The 15140-nt window shown below is 37.9% G+C and overlaps 1 protein-coding gene across 7 annotated transcripts in view; it reads right to left on the bottom strand.

Annotated features, from left to right (window-relative positions):
- Positions 1-15140, bottom strand: part of TMEM131L (transmembrane 131 like) — a 67699-nt gene that overhangs the window by 7747 nt on the left and 44812 nt on the right. For all 7 annotated transcript variants that reach the window (XR_016465702.1, XM_031614266.2, XM_031614264.2 and 4 more), the window contains 12 exons: positions 14376-14520; positions 13735-13844; positions 12342-12414; positions 10126-10268; positions 9374-9516; positions 8853-9039; positions 7669-7854; positions 6096-6245; positions 4916-5532; positions 3357-3490; positions 1899-2023; positions 177-334 (listed from right to left, as the gene is read on the bottom strand). Coding sequence is in view for 6 of the 7 variants with exons in the window: in XM_031614266.2 (XP_031470126.2) it covers positions 177-334; positions 1899-2023; positions 3357-3490; positions 4916-5532; positions 6096-6245; positions 7669-7854; positions 8853-9039; positions 9374-9516; positions 10126-10268; positions 12342-12414; positions 13735-13844; positions 14376-14520 (2171 nt within the window). In the remaining variant the exon portion in view is untranslated. The remainder of the gene's footprint in view (positions 1-176; positions 335-1898; positions 2024-3356; positions 3491-4915; positions 5533-6095; positions 6246-7668; positions 7855-8852; positions 9040-9373; positions 9517-10125; positions 10269-12341; positions 12415-13734; positions 13845-14375; positions 14521-15140) is intronic.

Genomic DNA, 15140 nt, shown 5'->3' with positions numbered 1-15140 from the left:
ACCTGGCACTGCGCTGACCAGTTCTGGGAAGGAAGTGGTACCTGCTCCTCTTGTCACCTTCATGACAGGGTTTGAAGACAAGAGGGACAAAGAGGTCTCAGGAAATGAGTATGGTTCTATTCCAAGGAAAACATTTTATGCTTCTTCCCCAGTTTGAGGTAATTCAGACTGCATACCTGTTTCTCCCTGTATAGACAAGCTCCCAGGTTTTTGGTCTGCTTTACAATTTTCCCCGTCACCCTGAGGACACCAGGCTCTTATTCCAATATTCGCTCTCAGGTCCAGTCTTTCATATTCATTGCACAGATGCTTCAACTCACTCTGCTCAGGGACCCTAATACAACCATACCCAAAAAACACATACATCATTATTTTTTCCTTTTAAGGAACACCCAACTCAAACATCCTAACTCAAAAGGCTGTCAAGGCAGAATGTGGGACGAGGAATAGGTTGACAAATCTTCTTCCTCAGTTTTACCTTAAAACTCTCTCTTAAGGCTTTCCCAAAACGCAATATTCCATCACACAGACTCCTACCTCTCAAGGAGAGCAAGACAATGCATGCAAGTTTAATTCCACTCTCTAATGCATGCAAGGCATTTATACGTTATAGCAATAAGCACAATCTAGCATTGTATGGAGATCTAGGTTGACTAGAAAATGTGCCTTACATCTATTTCACTGACATAATTATAACCAGAATAATCTGGTTATGAAATCTGAATTTCAAGGTTTTCCTAGTCAAAATGAAATATCTGGAGCCAATATAGTAATCAGAGTACTAAGGCAAAAGGAATAAAACTCAGCTGTCATATCCTACAAGAAGGATATGGCTACATCCTTGCCATAGAAATGAGAAAATGGCATCAGTTTGAGGAACAGACATCAAATTTCAGTACTTCCATTGTCTCTCCGTCCTACCTGCAAAGCCTTTTACATATGCTGACTTCCCACAGTGATATTAGTTGGTAACCTATTATAAACAAACAACACCTTCAAATTAGCAATTTCCCCAAGTCTGCTGACCTCAACAGGACCACTCACATTAAAAAGCAAGTCCATGAAGGCTCTGTATAATTGTGACCTTAATTCAGAGGACTGGGAAAAAAGGAAGATTTTCTCGTAGTAAGTAAGTTTTAGCAGTTATTTAAAATTTGTATTTTGTTTTTTAATAACAAGCAATGTAGCATAAATACTAGAAATATGAAACAAATATTTATTGGAATTATTCACTGATTCTGAGTTGACCTCAGAAATGTATTTAAAAGAACCTCAGGGGACAAAACAAGTAACTTCCCAAGGTAATCGCACTATCTACTTGAACCTAGAGCCACTCTAACCTACTGTCAACACTTGTCACTGCAGATTCACTGATGTTACTTATCAGCTCCTCTGAGGTAGATAACTTTTCAATCATTATGGCAGAAATACAATTATTTGTCTCTTTTCTTCATCCCTCAAAACTATCAGAAGACAATATTCCCTAAGTTACACTATACAGCAGATGATTCTCCTGATGGCGGAATAATTTGAACAACTTTGTCTTCCTTTTTCACAGAAAAAAGATCTGGCTGGATCTTTCCCACACAATACAATAACAGAACATTAGCCATCCAAATCTAGAGGCAGCAAATGTCATGCCACAGCAGAGAGCAAGCACTGCTACGCAGTGGACTGAGTCTATTCACATGCAGGTTTACAAATGGATAACTATTTATTGTGCTGGCAATATTTCATACTGTGTATTCTTAACAATGAAGTCCCAGGCCAGGACTACTGAGTACTTGCTTAAAGAGATAAAGCAATCTGCCTAACGTACTGTACAAAACTCAGCAAAACTCTGAGGAAAAATTACTGCTACTCTGGATTTTCTCATGACTCGGTGAGGCAACACATACCTTGTAGATATGTTAACATTCTTTTTCTTATTTTTCCGAGATGTTCTGTTTCTATTCCAATTCGCATTTGGTACATTTCCTTCCTTCTTCTCCTGAGGTTTCTTCTTCCTAAATGCATCTTCTTGCTGAAGATTTTTTTTAAAAAACCAGTGAGCTAAGAGAATACATGCATTATAAAACAAAGTTACCTCAATAAAATGAACTCCATTAGATTTTCAAGGTAATTTTTTTCTGGACAAAACAGCCCAACCCAATTGCATAGTTACTGTATGATTCAGTGCCTTTCCACAGCACTTCCCTCTTTCCTACACCATCAGCTTGATCAGTCTTTCCAAGAATCCATCCTTCAATGGATGATGAGAGAAAAGTTTCTGAATTCCTAGAGTTAACATTTCACCCTCACAGCATCTAGCCCCGACTTGCATGGAAATTAAAAATACAGGGAGAAAAAAGAAGGCACTCAATAAAATCCACCATGTGCTAAAAAAAAAAAAAAAAGAAATAACATCTGCCAGATTTATGAGCAGTCTGTGTGCAAGTTCAGCAGCAATAAATCCTCCCTTTCCTCAGCGACTGGGGGGGGAGGGGGCATTCATTTGAATTAAACTGAGGAAATTATGGGGTAACTTAACCAACAAATAAGTGACTTTAAGAAACACAAGGAAAAACAAATAAGCACTATCAGCTGCACATGAAAAGGAGTTTGTAACAACAGTTCCCAAAACAAGACTAGACCTTGTCTTTTCTAAACTCACATGGTAAGCAAATCCTCATTAAATCTTCCTGTCATTCAACTATAATGCAAGTAAACAGGTCACAAACATAAACCAAGTTCTTAGATGTTAGTTATTAATTCTTAATTGCCAGGTGACACTTTTTTCATGTCTACTTTCATTCTTTACATTGTCAACAACACACGTACAATGCATTGTGTTTATCCTGTGCTCAGAAACCAGGGATGAAGAATGATTCTTCTCAGCAGCTTCAGAATCTGCTAAGGGTCTTCTGCTTGCTTTATTCTCATTAGCAAAACTCTGACACAAAGCCCTAGATTCAGAGATCAGGTTGACAAATGAAGGGAGATGTGCCCCTCTAGACCATCCCCACATCTCCAGGATATGCTCCGACATCACTGATGTGGCTGATACCTGTCATCAGACTCCAGGCTCTCTCTGCCTGCTCTGATGACACAGGAGAAAACAGCTGCCTGTGATGAGGCCAACATCACAATGAGGGCTGCTCTAATTTTTACCCAAACTGTTCATCTTTCTATAACTCAGCATTAGTATGCAAGGGACGTGTGACAGTACATCTGCATTCTTCCACCTTCATCTGATCTACGTTTCAAACTATGGCTCTGGCTGTAACAGTCTCTACATATGCATACAAACATACCTATACATATACACAAAAATAAATAACAAGATCACTTTAAATTTAAAAAGCAGAAATACAAACCTCAGAAGAAGTAATCTCCTCTTCTTTACGTCCTTTATTAATCTTTTTCTCAGTGGAAGGCTTTATGTTGATCTGCTTTTTTAAGGTCTCACAGCTTTCTGTTTCATTCCTGAGAAGCACTTGCTGGTTATTCCCTACAATTAAAAAGTAATCCGAGTTTGCCTGAGAAGAGAAGATGCTCTTAACTGCATCCACACTGCTTTCTACCTTCACTTTGGCCTACATCTTAGAAAACAAACAAACAAAGAAAGCTCCCAAACCATGAGCTTTCAAGAATATTTAAGCTTCTGATGCTGAAAACTTCAATGTTCAAAGCTAATGTTTGTGCAAACATTCTGACAGCAATTGCAACAAGTAGCTCTGTATCAGTGCATGCTAGTGGGCACGCATAAATCACTCAGTTTCTACTCATTTGAATGGTTTGGGTCCCAGGCATGGGGTCTAGAAGGTAGAACTGGAAGCCAGAGAATATCGGTCTTAAGAACAACACAAAACAAAAACCAAAAAACAACAACAAAACAACAACAACAACAAAAAACACCCTGCAAGCTCAGAGAAAAGACTTTTAAAAAAGGGTAGTTTAATATATACATATATTTTATCTTTAAGTCTCTAGTGTGTCCTCTGGGTCCACTGGAAAGATAAAGGCAATTCATCCTTTCTTTAGGACGGATGCAGCATTAGAACTTTATTGAGAGTCTTGTGAGAAAGAATTACTCTTGTGCAGTCTTGTGAACAAAAGCAAAGAGATGAAAGAGGAAGCAATTCTCAACAGCTGGCTGAGCTGCCCAGACAAACCACTCTGCCTGAACCTTGGAAATACTGCACGGGACAGAACTAACTTGAGCTCTGACTACACCAGCTGTGAAAAGTGCACAAGGAATGCAATTGCTTATCACATTGAACTGTTTTTCTCAAATAGGAAAATGCTTGGGCGTGCCTTTCCCACCTACCAACCAACTACAGCATCTCAGCCACCCTCTCTTGTCTTGCTTGAGTAGGCAAGGAAGGCTGCTAGAGCTCTAAAAATGCTTCACTTCCATATAAACGTGCAAGCACGATATGTCTTAGACAGCAAACTTGTGCCTGCCATATCTAACAATTAAGGACAGAAAGGGTAAGAGACCAGTCCAGGGTAGCAACAACACACTACAGCAGTGCCTGGAACTCCTCCATTATGGCTCACTCACTAAGTAAACTGCCACATACCAGAACCACCATAGTTCAGCAAATGCCAGTCTTTGGCACGCCAACTATCTTGCTGAAGCCCTGTTTGATATGAGCAATTTGCATCTCAAAAGTAGATCAATAACAACAATGATTTTAACCATTAAAATGCCTCAGCACAGGCTTGAATCTGTAAACCAAGTACAATTAATGACTCATGAAGCAACAACTTTTAAAGAAAGCTATTTCCTTAGGAATGTAAACAAAAATACCATACTGCTCAGATAAATAATGTCACACCTTGACTTAAAACAAAGGAAATCCTGACCACAGTGAACTTTACACTTTGCTTAATAACTTAACTCAGTAACTGATAATTTTGTTTTAATTACCATTATTCTTCCTAGAAATTTCTTGCAGTTCCGGCTGTTGCTGAGGTGAACTTCTTGACAAGTGACTTTCAGGTAGCTTCTTGGACATCTTCACAGGACAGAACTCCTGTTCCTTGAGCTCAGCTAGATTTTCAGAAGCTTTAAGGTTAGTTTCCTTAGGAAACATACATGTTTGAAGATCTTCCTTCAGATTGCACTCTGAAGAGCTACTTTTAATGAGAACTGTATTGTTCAGTGCACTTTCTTCTTTGCCCAGAAAGTTTTCTGGAAGAGTTAAATTCTTGTTAACATTTATGCCATTTGCATATTTTAGAGTTACCCAGTTCTCACTGACAACGTCAGCGCAAATGTCCTCTTTTGGTGCTGAGATTTGGTTCTCCACAATCTGATTTTGTTTCTCGTCAGTAGTTGCAATGGCACTGCCAGCTGCTGCATTTGGTTTTTGCTTACTGTAGTAAACTGAACATTTGTGTTTCTTCTGAGAGTGGCTGTAGGTCGCAGGACTTCTCTTTGCAGCATTTTGACTTCGGCTAGAAGTAGTGCCTACAGACAGGAAGCCCTTCCCTTTACCTTTATCTGAGGAACTATAGGAATCCATAAATGTCTTACAGCTGCCCCTACAGAAAACAAAAACTAATTGAGACTTGTTTTTTTTCTTTTTGGTTGCTTTACAAATTTATGAAGCGATCACGAATTGTTTAATAGTATATTCTTGTAATAAAAGGGGGCATATTCACAAGCCATGAAAATGTGTTAGTTGGTAAATATATCACATTGGCCAAGCACATTCTGATTTCAGTGGGAGTTGAGAACAACTAAGTATGTGCTTCAAACACACGCTCACGTGCTTGAACAAACGCCCAAGCTCAGAGACCTGGGAGATAGGATTTGAGGACCATTCACTTTATCTTCCACTCTTAGCTTTCCATGGCTGCTGTACATGGTGTTTCCATTAATTCCATCACGCTATTTTTACCCTACTACCAACAATAGTAGGTGAATAAACTCGAGTTCTTACATCTCTCTTTTGTGAAGATAAACATACGCCGCAATATTAAAAACACTCTGAAAGAGGTCACCTTGAACACGATCTCATCTAAAGCAGCCCACAGCAATATCAAAGTACTAGCAGGCAAAGCACTACTTCACATTAAAGAGAATGAAGAAAAATTATTTTTACTTGTAAGAATCAGAGCTGATGACATCAACAGAGTTGTTGTTCTGCTGCAATGAAGAACTGGGATTTGGTCTCTGTCTTGATTTCATGAACTCTGCTAAAATATACTGGGCTTGCTGGAAGGCTATCAGAATCACACCTAGTAGGGACAAACTGTCAAAAAAGAAAAGAAATACCAGTGTCTACAATTGTCAGGAATGTTGTAAAAAGATGTACTTTTCAAATATTCTGTTAGTCAATTTCAAGGAAGAAGGCAGATGAGAAAATGCAAACTAGTAATCCTAATAATGTTTTTTTGTTATTGTTCTTGTTGTTTTTTTAATCTTATAGCTCTTACTGGTTGCTATCTGGGAAAAAAAGCTCAATCTTGAGCTTTATAAGGAAAACTAAATCAAAAAAAAATTCATCCTAGAAGAGAAAGCTATAATATGATTTAAAGACCAGTTAGAAAAAAAGTCTTGCTACAACACAATGACAATGTATCATAGCATGATTGCATATTAACCTAGTAAGTGCCTTCCACATATACGCTACAGTTATGCCATTATTTTTATTTATTACTGTCCCTTCCTCTACTTAGAGTACTTTCCTAGAGGAAATACTGACAAAGTGGGCTGCAGATGCCATCATTCTTCTGAGGTAAAACTGACTGCAAAATGTCCTCTTGTTTTCTCTGGTGCATTAATTGCAACAAACAGACTGATCAGAACAAAAATCTCCATAATTCATCAAATCACTTTTCACAGAGTACAAATTTTGTCAGCTAGACAACAGAATGAAAAACTGAGTTTTCAAATCCTTATAGCATCTTTTTGCTGCATCTAGAATCACATAACATGGTTATTTTTGCTGGTTCACTTATCAAAACATCAATGCAAACAGAGCCACAGTCTACAACATGATCTCAATTAACTGTGCACCATGTGTATTATGATATTTATGCTCACTGCTTGCCAGTTCTGATTGCAGGAATTCAGGGTTTGTGCAATGAAAGCACCAGAAATTATCTGTCACAAGCAGAGCATTCAAATCACAGTACACAGTATGAAAGGTTACAAAGCAATACAAAAAAGAAAGCATAAGAACAGAATTCTTAATGGTACAGGACTCTAAAAACAGTTTCCCGAGACCAAGCAATGAGCCAGTTAACATAAAACTAATAATTTTCTGGTGCGAGTAGGTGACGAGAGGAAGGAAGCACAAGGACAAGTAGATCCTTACTCAGTTGCCTGAAACTTCATAAATAAAATTCATGCTAATTTCTCAGAAATATTCTGAAGTAAGCCACCAGTTCACTCAATTCTACAGCTGACATTCAGGGATTAACAGGTTCCATGTGCACCTCTACTTGGAGAGCAAGTCTCCTAGCAGCAAGGGTACCCACTAGCTATTCTTTCCAACCCTAACATGAGAGTTTATCAAGAGGAGCAGAATGAAATGCTTGTAACGCTATCACAGACTACTGGATCACACTAGTTATCACAGACTTAGATGTAGCAGAGATCTAGGCCCCATCCTCACATCTAGAAGTCAGAAATGCTTGCTGACTTTCTACCAGTGGCTCTGAACACACTACCTTACAAAGAGGACAGTGAGCCTCCAGAAAGACTCCTCCCAGCTGGGTCCTGGCACCACATCTGCACAGAGCGGTAACAAATGGTGAGGAAGAGTCACATTAAGCGTGAAGTGAAACTCTAGATCAGCAGCAGTCACCAGTGTAAGCTCCCGGATTACCCATGAAGATGTAAAATCAGGAGTGAATCTGTCAGGAAAGGAGACAGAGCTGGTGTTATTCTTCCATTGCTGGGCTAAATTTCATTTTCTGAACTCATGGTGATAGAACAAAATACAACGTGACTTTTACTTTAATAACACAAAAAAATACAATAAAATATATTACCACTGTCTGCTTAAAACTACACAGATGCATTAGCACCTAACAGAGGTAAGACTTTGTATTCACCCTCAAGGAGTAAAATATGTGCAATGTCCATGTGGACACATACACTTAACGCATTACAGCAACTCATTTTTCTTTTCTGAAGAAGGTGCAAGATGACCCACTCATGTTAACTGAAACACTCTTATCAAAAGCATGGTTAAATGTACAGACAGCCAGTTTGGAAAGGGTCAGATTCTAGGGTAAGTCTAGAAGGCTAGAAAGATGGGGAAAGGGGAAGAAAACATCAGATTTTGCCTTCTTCCACTAATTTCCCTGCCCCATCCCAATATTCTGTTTGGCTGCCATGTGTACTGCTAAAAGGTGTGACTTGCCTTTCCAATCACCAGAAGTGAAACTCATTGTATACATAACCATACTTACTGTAATACACTGTAATGTTACCTCTCCTTATGTTTAAGCCATGACTAATTCAACAGGATTTTAATAAGAACCAGTTTTAGACCTATGTGCAATGTTAGGTAAACATGACTAGATTGTAGTCAGGCTACTTGGGATAAACTGAAGAAAAACAAAGAATGAAAAAGAGTCACTGGCAGACCGTTCTTTAATCACTGCTACAACTCTGGTTTTTGTTTATTACTTCATAACACAGAGAAAAGCATGTGTGCTGCTTTTTAACAACAATGAACTACTATAAGCATCATTATATTATTCACTTGAAAAGAGGAAACGCTTATGAAACTTATTTTCAAGGTTCAAATTTTGTGTGCATGTGTGCATTATTGGGGTGTCTGTTACTGAAACTATTTTAAATTTCCTATTAAGTTAATTAGTCAGCAAATTTCTTTTTTGCTTACACGATGCTGATCTCCCGTGATGAGTTCTGAGCCAGAAAAAATTCCTGACAGTCTAACACCTCAAATCCATATCCTTGGCAACTGTAACCATTGATTTTCATTGATGAAATTGTTATAGGAAGAGGCCCAATATTCTCTACTTTGAAGTTCTTCGTGATGGACAGAATTTGCTTGCTGTCTTTCAGTTCTTAAACAAACAAAACAACAGAACTATTATTGTACAGTGCTTAAAAAACTCCTTCATGATCAGAAATAAACTATTTTTACTTTCATTCCAATTTAACATTCAGAAGTGACCAACATTTTAATAAAGACTGTTTTGCAGCAGTTTAATTCCAGAACTTGTCTCAAAATACTGGCTGAGGCTAGTTACATCAGAACCTACACCTCTCATGATCACTCTTCAGCTTTTTTTTTTTTACTTCAATATTCCATTTATTTAACATTATTGCACCATGTCTATGCCACTTTGAAGTAACACAGGCAGTTACTAAATCAGAGACTTGCTTCTTCTTACTCACGTCGTCTGCAATCCATCAGCGTAGCTTCTGGAACCTTGAATCTAAGAGATCCTCCTGCACCTGGCAGTCTTCCCCCTACTTTAAGTAATTCTCTGGCTCCATAGCCTTCTACATTGACCACATCCAGAACAGTCAAGTTGTTTCTGCCACAATATAAAAATGAAGCAATCAGTCCTTAAGACATAAATGAAGTTTGCAAGATCATGGCTTTGCTATCTAGATGCCAACAATAAAGACAACAGTGCATCAGTAACAATCACTGGCCACACCTGGATTGATTTCCCATAAAAACAGGCTCTCCCAGGAACCATTCACCATCACCAATTAAAAAATGAAGTAACAAGTTTTGTGACCACAGCCACTATCAACAGTGCTACCTGTTAAAAAATGATTGCTTACCTCCATACCCTCTTTCAAATACAGTATTTAAATCCTATCACTAAGGAGTAAAGTTTAAAGTAGCAAAGCCACCCAACATGAGAATGCTATTCATCTGCTGAGTGAAAAATTGCCTTGGCTATACACACAGTACACTTTCATATGCATTTTCTAACCCAGCGATCCCCAAAAAACAAAGAAAAGCTGAAGTTCTACTTTATAATGACCTAAATGTAAGGCACAAGGACCTTTCAAGCAACTTCCATTAAACTGCAGGTGTTTTGACTGTCAAACTTGGTCCATTTGTCTTCACAATGTGAAAAAATCATTTGCTCATTGATTTGTTTGCTTTTCAAAAGTGAAACCTGGCTTACCTGATCAAAATAATGGAAGCCACTCTTTTGTAGTCAACTGGTGTAAAAATTACACCAACTTTTCTGGTTTCCAGTGGTTGTAAATTTAACTGAAGCAGCTCAGAACTGTGTCTCTTGCTGATGAGATCCTCTTGGTGTGCACTCTGTTAAACAAAAATGCATTTATTTAGTCATAGAAAGCATGTATGTTAAAAGATATCAATAAAACAAAGCACTGCCTCTTTACCTAGCACAAGATACTTCTGGCAAGGTGTGACAAATGCTTATTAACTTGATACACTAATAACTTTCAATCTGATAACATAAACATCAGATAAGGTTATTTATTTGAGCAAGAGTTCATATTACTGCACTTCCTATGAAGAATGTAGTAATTTATTTTTTAAAACAGACTTTATTTGTTCAAATGGTAAAGAAATTACATGGCATCCTTCATATTTAAGGAGTGCTGAAACACTTCACAGCACAAGTGGAACTGACAGCATACTGAATAAGCTGTGCTCTCCTTGGCACAGAGCTTGCAACTTGATTTAAGTGCGAAACAGATTGTTGGCAAATATGTTAATCATTCTGAGTTACCAGAAACAAGCCAAAGTGAACTCTCTACCACGCTAATTGAGGATCAGTTCTACTATACATTCAGTGAGACTGGACATAAAATATATATAAAAATATATATACTTTAATTTCAATACTGCTCTTCACTTTTTTTTTTCCCTTAAAAAAAAAAGAGAAGATGATGACAGGGAGAGGAGCAGAGAGAGAACTACATTGAAACTTTCAATTTCAGAACTGTCGATCTCCTCTTAGGAAAGCAAGATGAGAAACCAAGAGCACACAAAACCACCATAAACTTTACAAAATGGGCTCTTTCTTGATTGTGTTAAAATTCACAGCTGAAACCTTAATAGCTTTTCTGATCTCTCCTAGTCCAAAATGTTTTTATTCTTAGTCTATTCAATGAAAAAAAAAAAGACACAAAAAAAAGTTTCAGAGCCTGTACTTAACGATTAATATTCATTAGAAGCAAAACAAACATATGACATTTTCAAATTTCACCCTGTAAATATACAGATGTGCTTGCGCTCAAATGTAAGCCTAACTATTCATCACGTGTATTTAAAGCACTTGGGAAAATGAGAACATATTAAAAAATATGACTGTTAACAACTAGCCATTTGGCTAACAACAAGACAAGCTCCATCTTGTATTCATACATACCAAGTAACTTAGCACTCCCATAGACTCTTAAGTCCCTATGTGAAATACAGGCAACACATACGCTAACATAAAGGTTTTAACACTATTTTACAACTAATCGTTGCCAAAAAACAAAGGTCAGTTTTGATTAGTGCAGCAAACAGACTCTTTTTGCTTTTAAAACCTAGGAGTCTTTCATTGCATTTACACAGACCATTAAAGAGACAGCTGCAGCATGCACAAAAAGTAAGGAGCATATGTCAGTTCCAGACTTTTGCACAAACTAGAATCGTAAAATGGCTTGAATTCGAAGGGACCTCAAGGATCATCCAGTTGCAACCTCCCTGCCACAGGCAGGGCTGCCAGCTGCTAGATCAAATACTAGATCAGATTACCCAGGGCCCCATATAAAACATAACAATAAACTCTTGCTGGTACTCTGGTAGTCAGATTATGCCAGCATCCTTGGCAGCACATCATCTAGCTGCTATCCATGACAGAAGACCTTGGGGCACAATCACAGATCAGGCATGCAGTACAGTTAAGCATCGCTATGTTTGTGTTAACAATGAGGTAATGGGAACCACAGACAGCTATGACTTTCTAACCTCAACCTGGAAGTTGCAATGAGACTGAGATGAAGCACAGAAATGCAGCTTTCCCCATCACTGAGCTATTGGATTGTATTTCCTTCTACTGAAAAGATTATCTGTTATCTTCTGAGGTCACCAACACAAAAAACCTTGTACTACTTGGTCAACCTGGGGCTAAACTGAAGTCTCAAGATAGAAAGCAAACCATGGCCTTTTCAACACATGCATGCACAGGTTCTCCACAGTCATCTTCAATTTGGAGAACAGACTCAAATTCTGGAAAGAGACTGACAGCAAAAACACAAACTTGACAGAGTACTGAGAAAACACAATTACATTCTTTTAAGTAGTACTTGGTAACAACTCAGATGTAATGCAACTAGTCTGTCAGATCACTTCTTCTAGAGAAATTAAACTTCTTACCCTGTGAGAATATTCATCCATGAGCTTGAACTCAGTGGTGGTGAAATTAATAGCTTGAATATTTATGCCAAACCTAAATAAACCAAAACAAAAAATTAAGCACTTCAAACCTAGTGTGTCAGAACTACACTGACTTACTCTCACAGGCTGGCATTTGTCCTAAAAAAAATAAAACTTCTACAATTGCACTTCAGGAGATGTGAAATACTGTGGAAACGTAGATCTGCATTTTAACAAAATACTCTGCAAATTAGTTTTATGTGAATTGCATGTGCTCAGAAAACATAAAATTGCCTGGGTATTTCAGTTCTCTCAGTACACAGTATGCAAAAGATCACAATTAAGGCAATTTCTTGCTGTAATAAACAGAAATGTCCCACAGCTTTTCTGCTACATAACTGTTGAGAAACAATCATCAAATATTAATAATTTACTTGTATGATTTTTTCTGCTCAGAATTTGGGATGTACTCATGTATTCTTTCACGTATTTTGCAAATCAAAACCACTTACTGAAACTTATTTTGTGTCTGAAAGCAAGTTCTAAGCATCTGGTACTTAAGGCAGTAAGAAGAGTTGTAAGAAAACCAATAAAAAAATTTAAGTCGTAGAGGATTAGTGGATCTCTAGCCACTGAGTTGGAAATTCACTTGTCGCAACTTTTCACGACATTAGTTTGAAAAGAACCAGTTAGCAGAACAACTGCTAGTAGATCTAGGTGATCTGCTGAAATCAGTGTCAAAATACAGAGACCATGTCATCTCAAGCTACTGTAAAGAGTCTGTGTGGAAATTATACTTAGTATGCAAACATGTGCAGTTATTTATGTGTATATCTATGTACATACACACACGTGTGTGTATATACACATATATATGCAATTAAACACAAATAAATGATGTTAGGGAAGCAGCTACATAGAGACTGGGGCTTCATATAAGGGCTTTTCTAAGAAAAAATGTTTTTATCTTTTTTTTGTTTGTTTTAGGTTCAGTTTCTTTTCTCTTCGCTGACCACATTTTACAGACAATATGCTTCCCAACCAGCTTTGCTGGGAGCTGCACATCCCACACCTGTGGGAGTTGCTCCCCTCATCTGGGCAGCCAGCACAAAATTGCACTAAGCCTCAAATCTTAGAAGAAGATCAATTATAGTTTGTTGCTGGCAGACAAATTTGCTGAAAATACGTTCAGTTTGGCACTGACTCTGTAATGCATCCAGTCAATAAGGAGGTGCTCTGAACATGACTGTACCTTACAAAAAGGAGAAGAAAATGATCCCCACATACCTTATGCTTCAAACAATTTAAACAAATAATAAGCAGCAATCATAAGGCACGGCAATTACAATTTTGAAAAGAAAAAACAGTATTCTGAGACAGTTATACTAATTACCATTTGCTGAGCAGACTCAGTGAAGCTTGGGGATCAGGGTAGTAAGAGAGTGGCAGAAGCTGCAGTGCAACTGGAAAGGATGAAGGATTTCTCAGTATGAAATACTTTACCTAAAAAGTTGGGATGGAAAAAGTTAAGAACTACATATTTGATAATAAGTCAGCATTACTAATATGAACTGAATTTTCAAGGGACTTCCACTTGGCTTCAGTATTAATATATCCATGCAGGTACAAAACTGCATGGAATAGGACATCTTCACAACGCCTTCAACTGCAGAAACAGCTCACAGCGCATGAAGACCTACACGTGCCAAAGGTATAGACTTCTTCCCCCTTTAAAATAACCCTTTCGTTTGGATTTTGATGTGAGAAAACTTTAACACTTGTTCATAATTGTCAACATCAATATTTATACTCCTCTCCTTGTATTAAAATATTACAAGTGAGTAGCTCGAGAACTTATCAGAGAACCAAAGGCATTAACAAGCGTGGTATCCTGCAGTAGACTTGCATGAAGACCTCAAAACATCAGTCTACAAGCAATATGAAAATGCTAAGCATCACCAAATATTAACTGTAGACCTCATTCTTTAAGGAAGCAAACATTTATCAGCAGAGAAAAAGAACAACCATTCTCACCACGCTACTTTTAACTGCTGTGGCATTGAAGCTGAGCGTAAGGCTGGGCTCTGCAGTCAACCGTGGCAAGAAAAAGGCAAATGACACCTCATCTTCAGGCTGGTTCTGGTGAATCAAGCGAGTTGATCCCAGAATGCTCCTCCTCCTTTATTGGTAAAAATCAAAAGAGATTTGGTTGTTTTGTTGTTTGCTTTTTTTCCTTCCCCCCTCTACCTCTTGCTCCTTCTATTTATTTTTTAAATCAAAAAACAGAAGATGATAATTAGCCAACACCAACTAATCTTTCCTTTAAAAACATTCTTCACAAAATAAAGCCAATCAACCTGTAAATCTAATCACAGACAGTGTAATTTATGTGCATTCCCTTCCATCTCATCTTTTCCATCTGTAACACAGTGACTAGTTTTCACAGCCCTGCCTCTCTATTCTGGAAAGTTGCCGATATCACTGATGCACTGTCTCTACATGAATTGCTCAGACACAGTGACTGCTTCCTTCAACATGCAGCATCTATTAGGCTGAGGACTAAAAGCCTGGAAAGCTGTACAAAGCTCCTAATCCTGAGAATGTGGCTATGAAACCTGCAGACAAAAGATTTGCACAGCTCCATAACCGATGAGGTAAAATGTGCTTTGACTGCTTTAAAACTGAGTAGCTATGGCGGAGCTCACAACCAAAACACTAGTTACATTCTAAAATTCAGGCATCTGAAATGTTTACTATCACTGACATTGCCTTGGAACAGATGCTAGGAGTGTTTGGGAT

The sequence above is a fragment of the Phasianus colchicus genome, chromosome 4 (genome assembly GCF_987193195.1).
Source record: "Phasianus colchicus chromosome 4, bPhaCol1.hap1.1, whole genome shotgun sequence".
NCBI classification, from domain to species: domain Eukaryota; kingdom Metazoa; phylum Chordata; class Aves; order Galliformes; family Phasianidae; genus Phasianus; species Phasianus colchicus.
The sequence above is the reverse complement of the archived record's forward strand: the minus strand, read 5'-3'. Positions and strand labels throughout refer to the sequence as shown.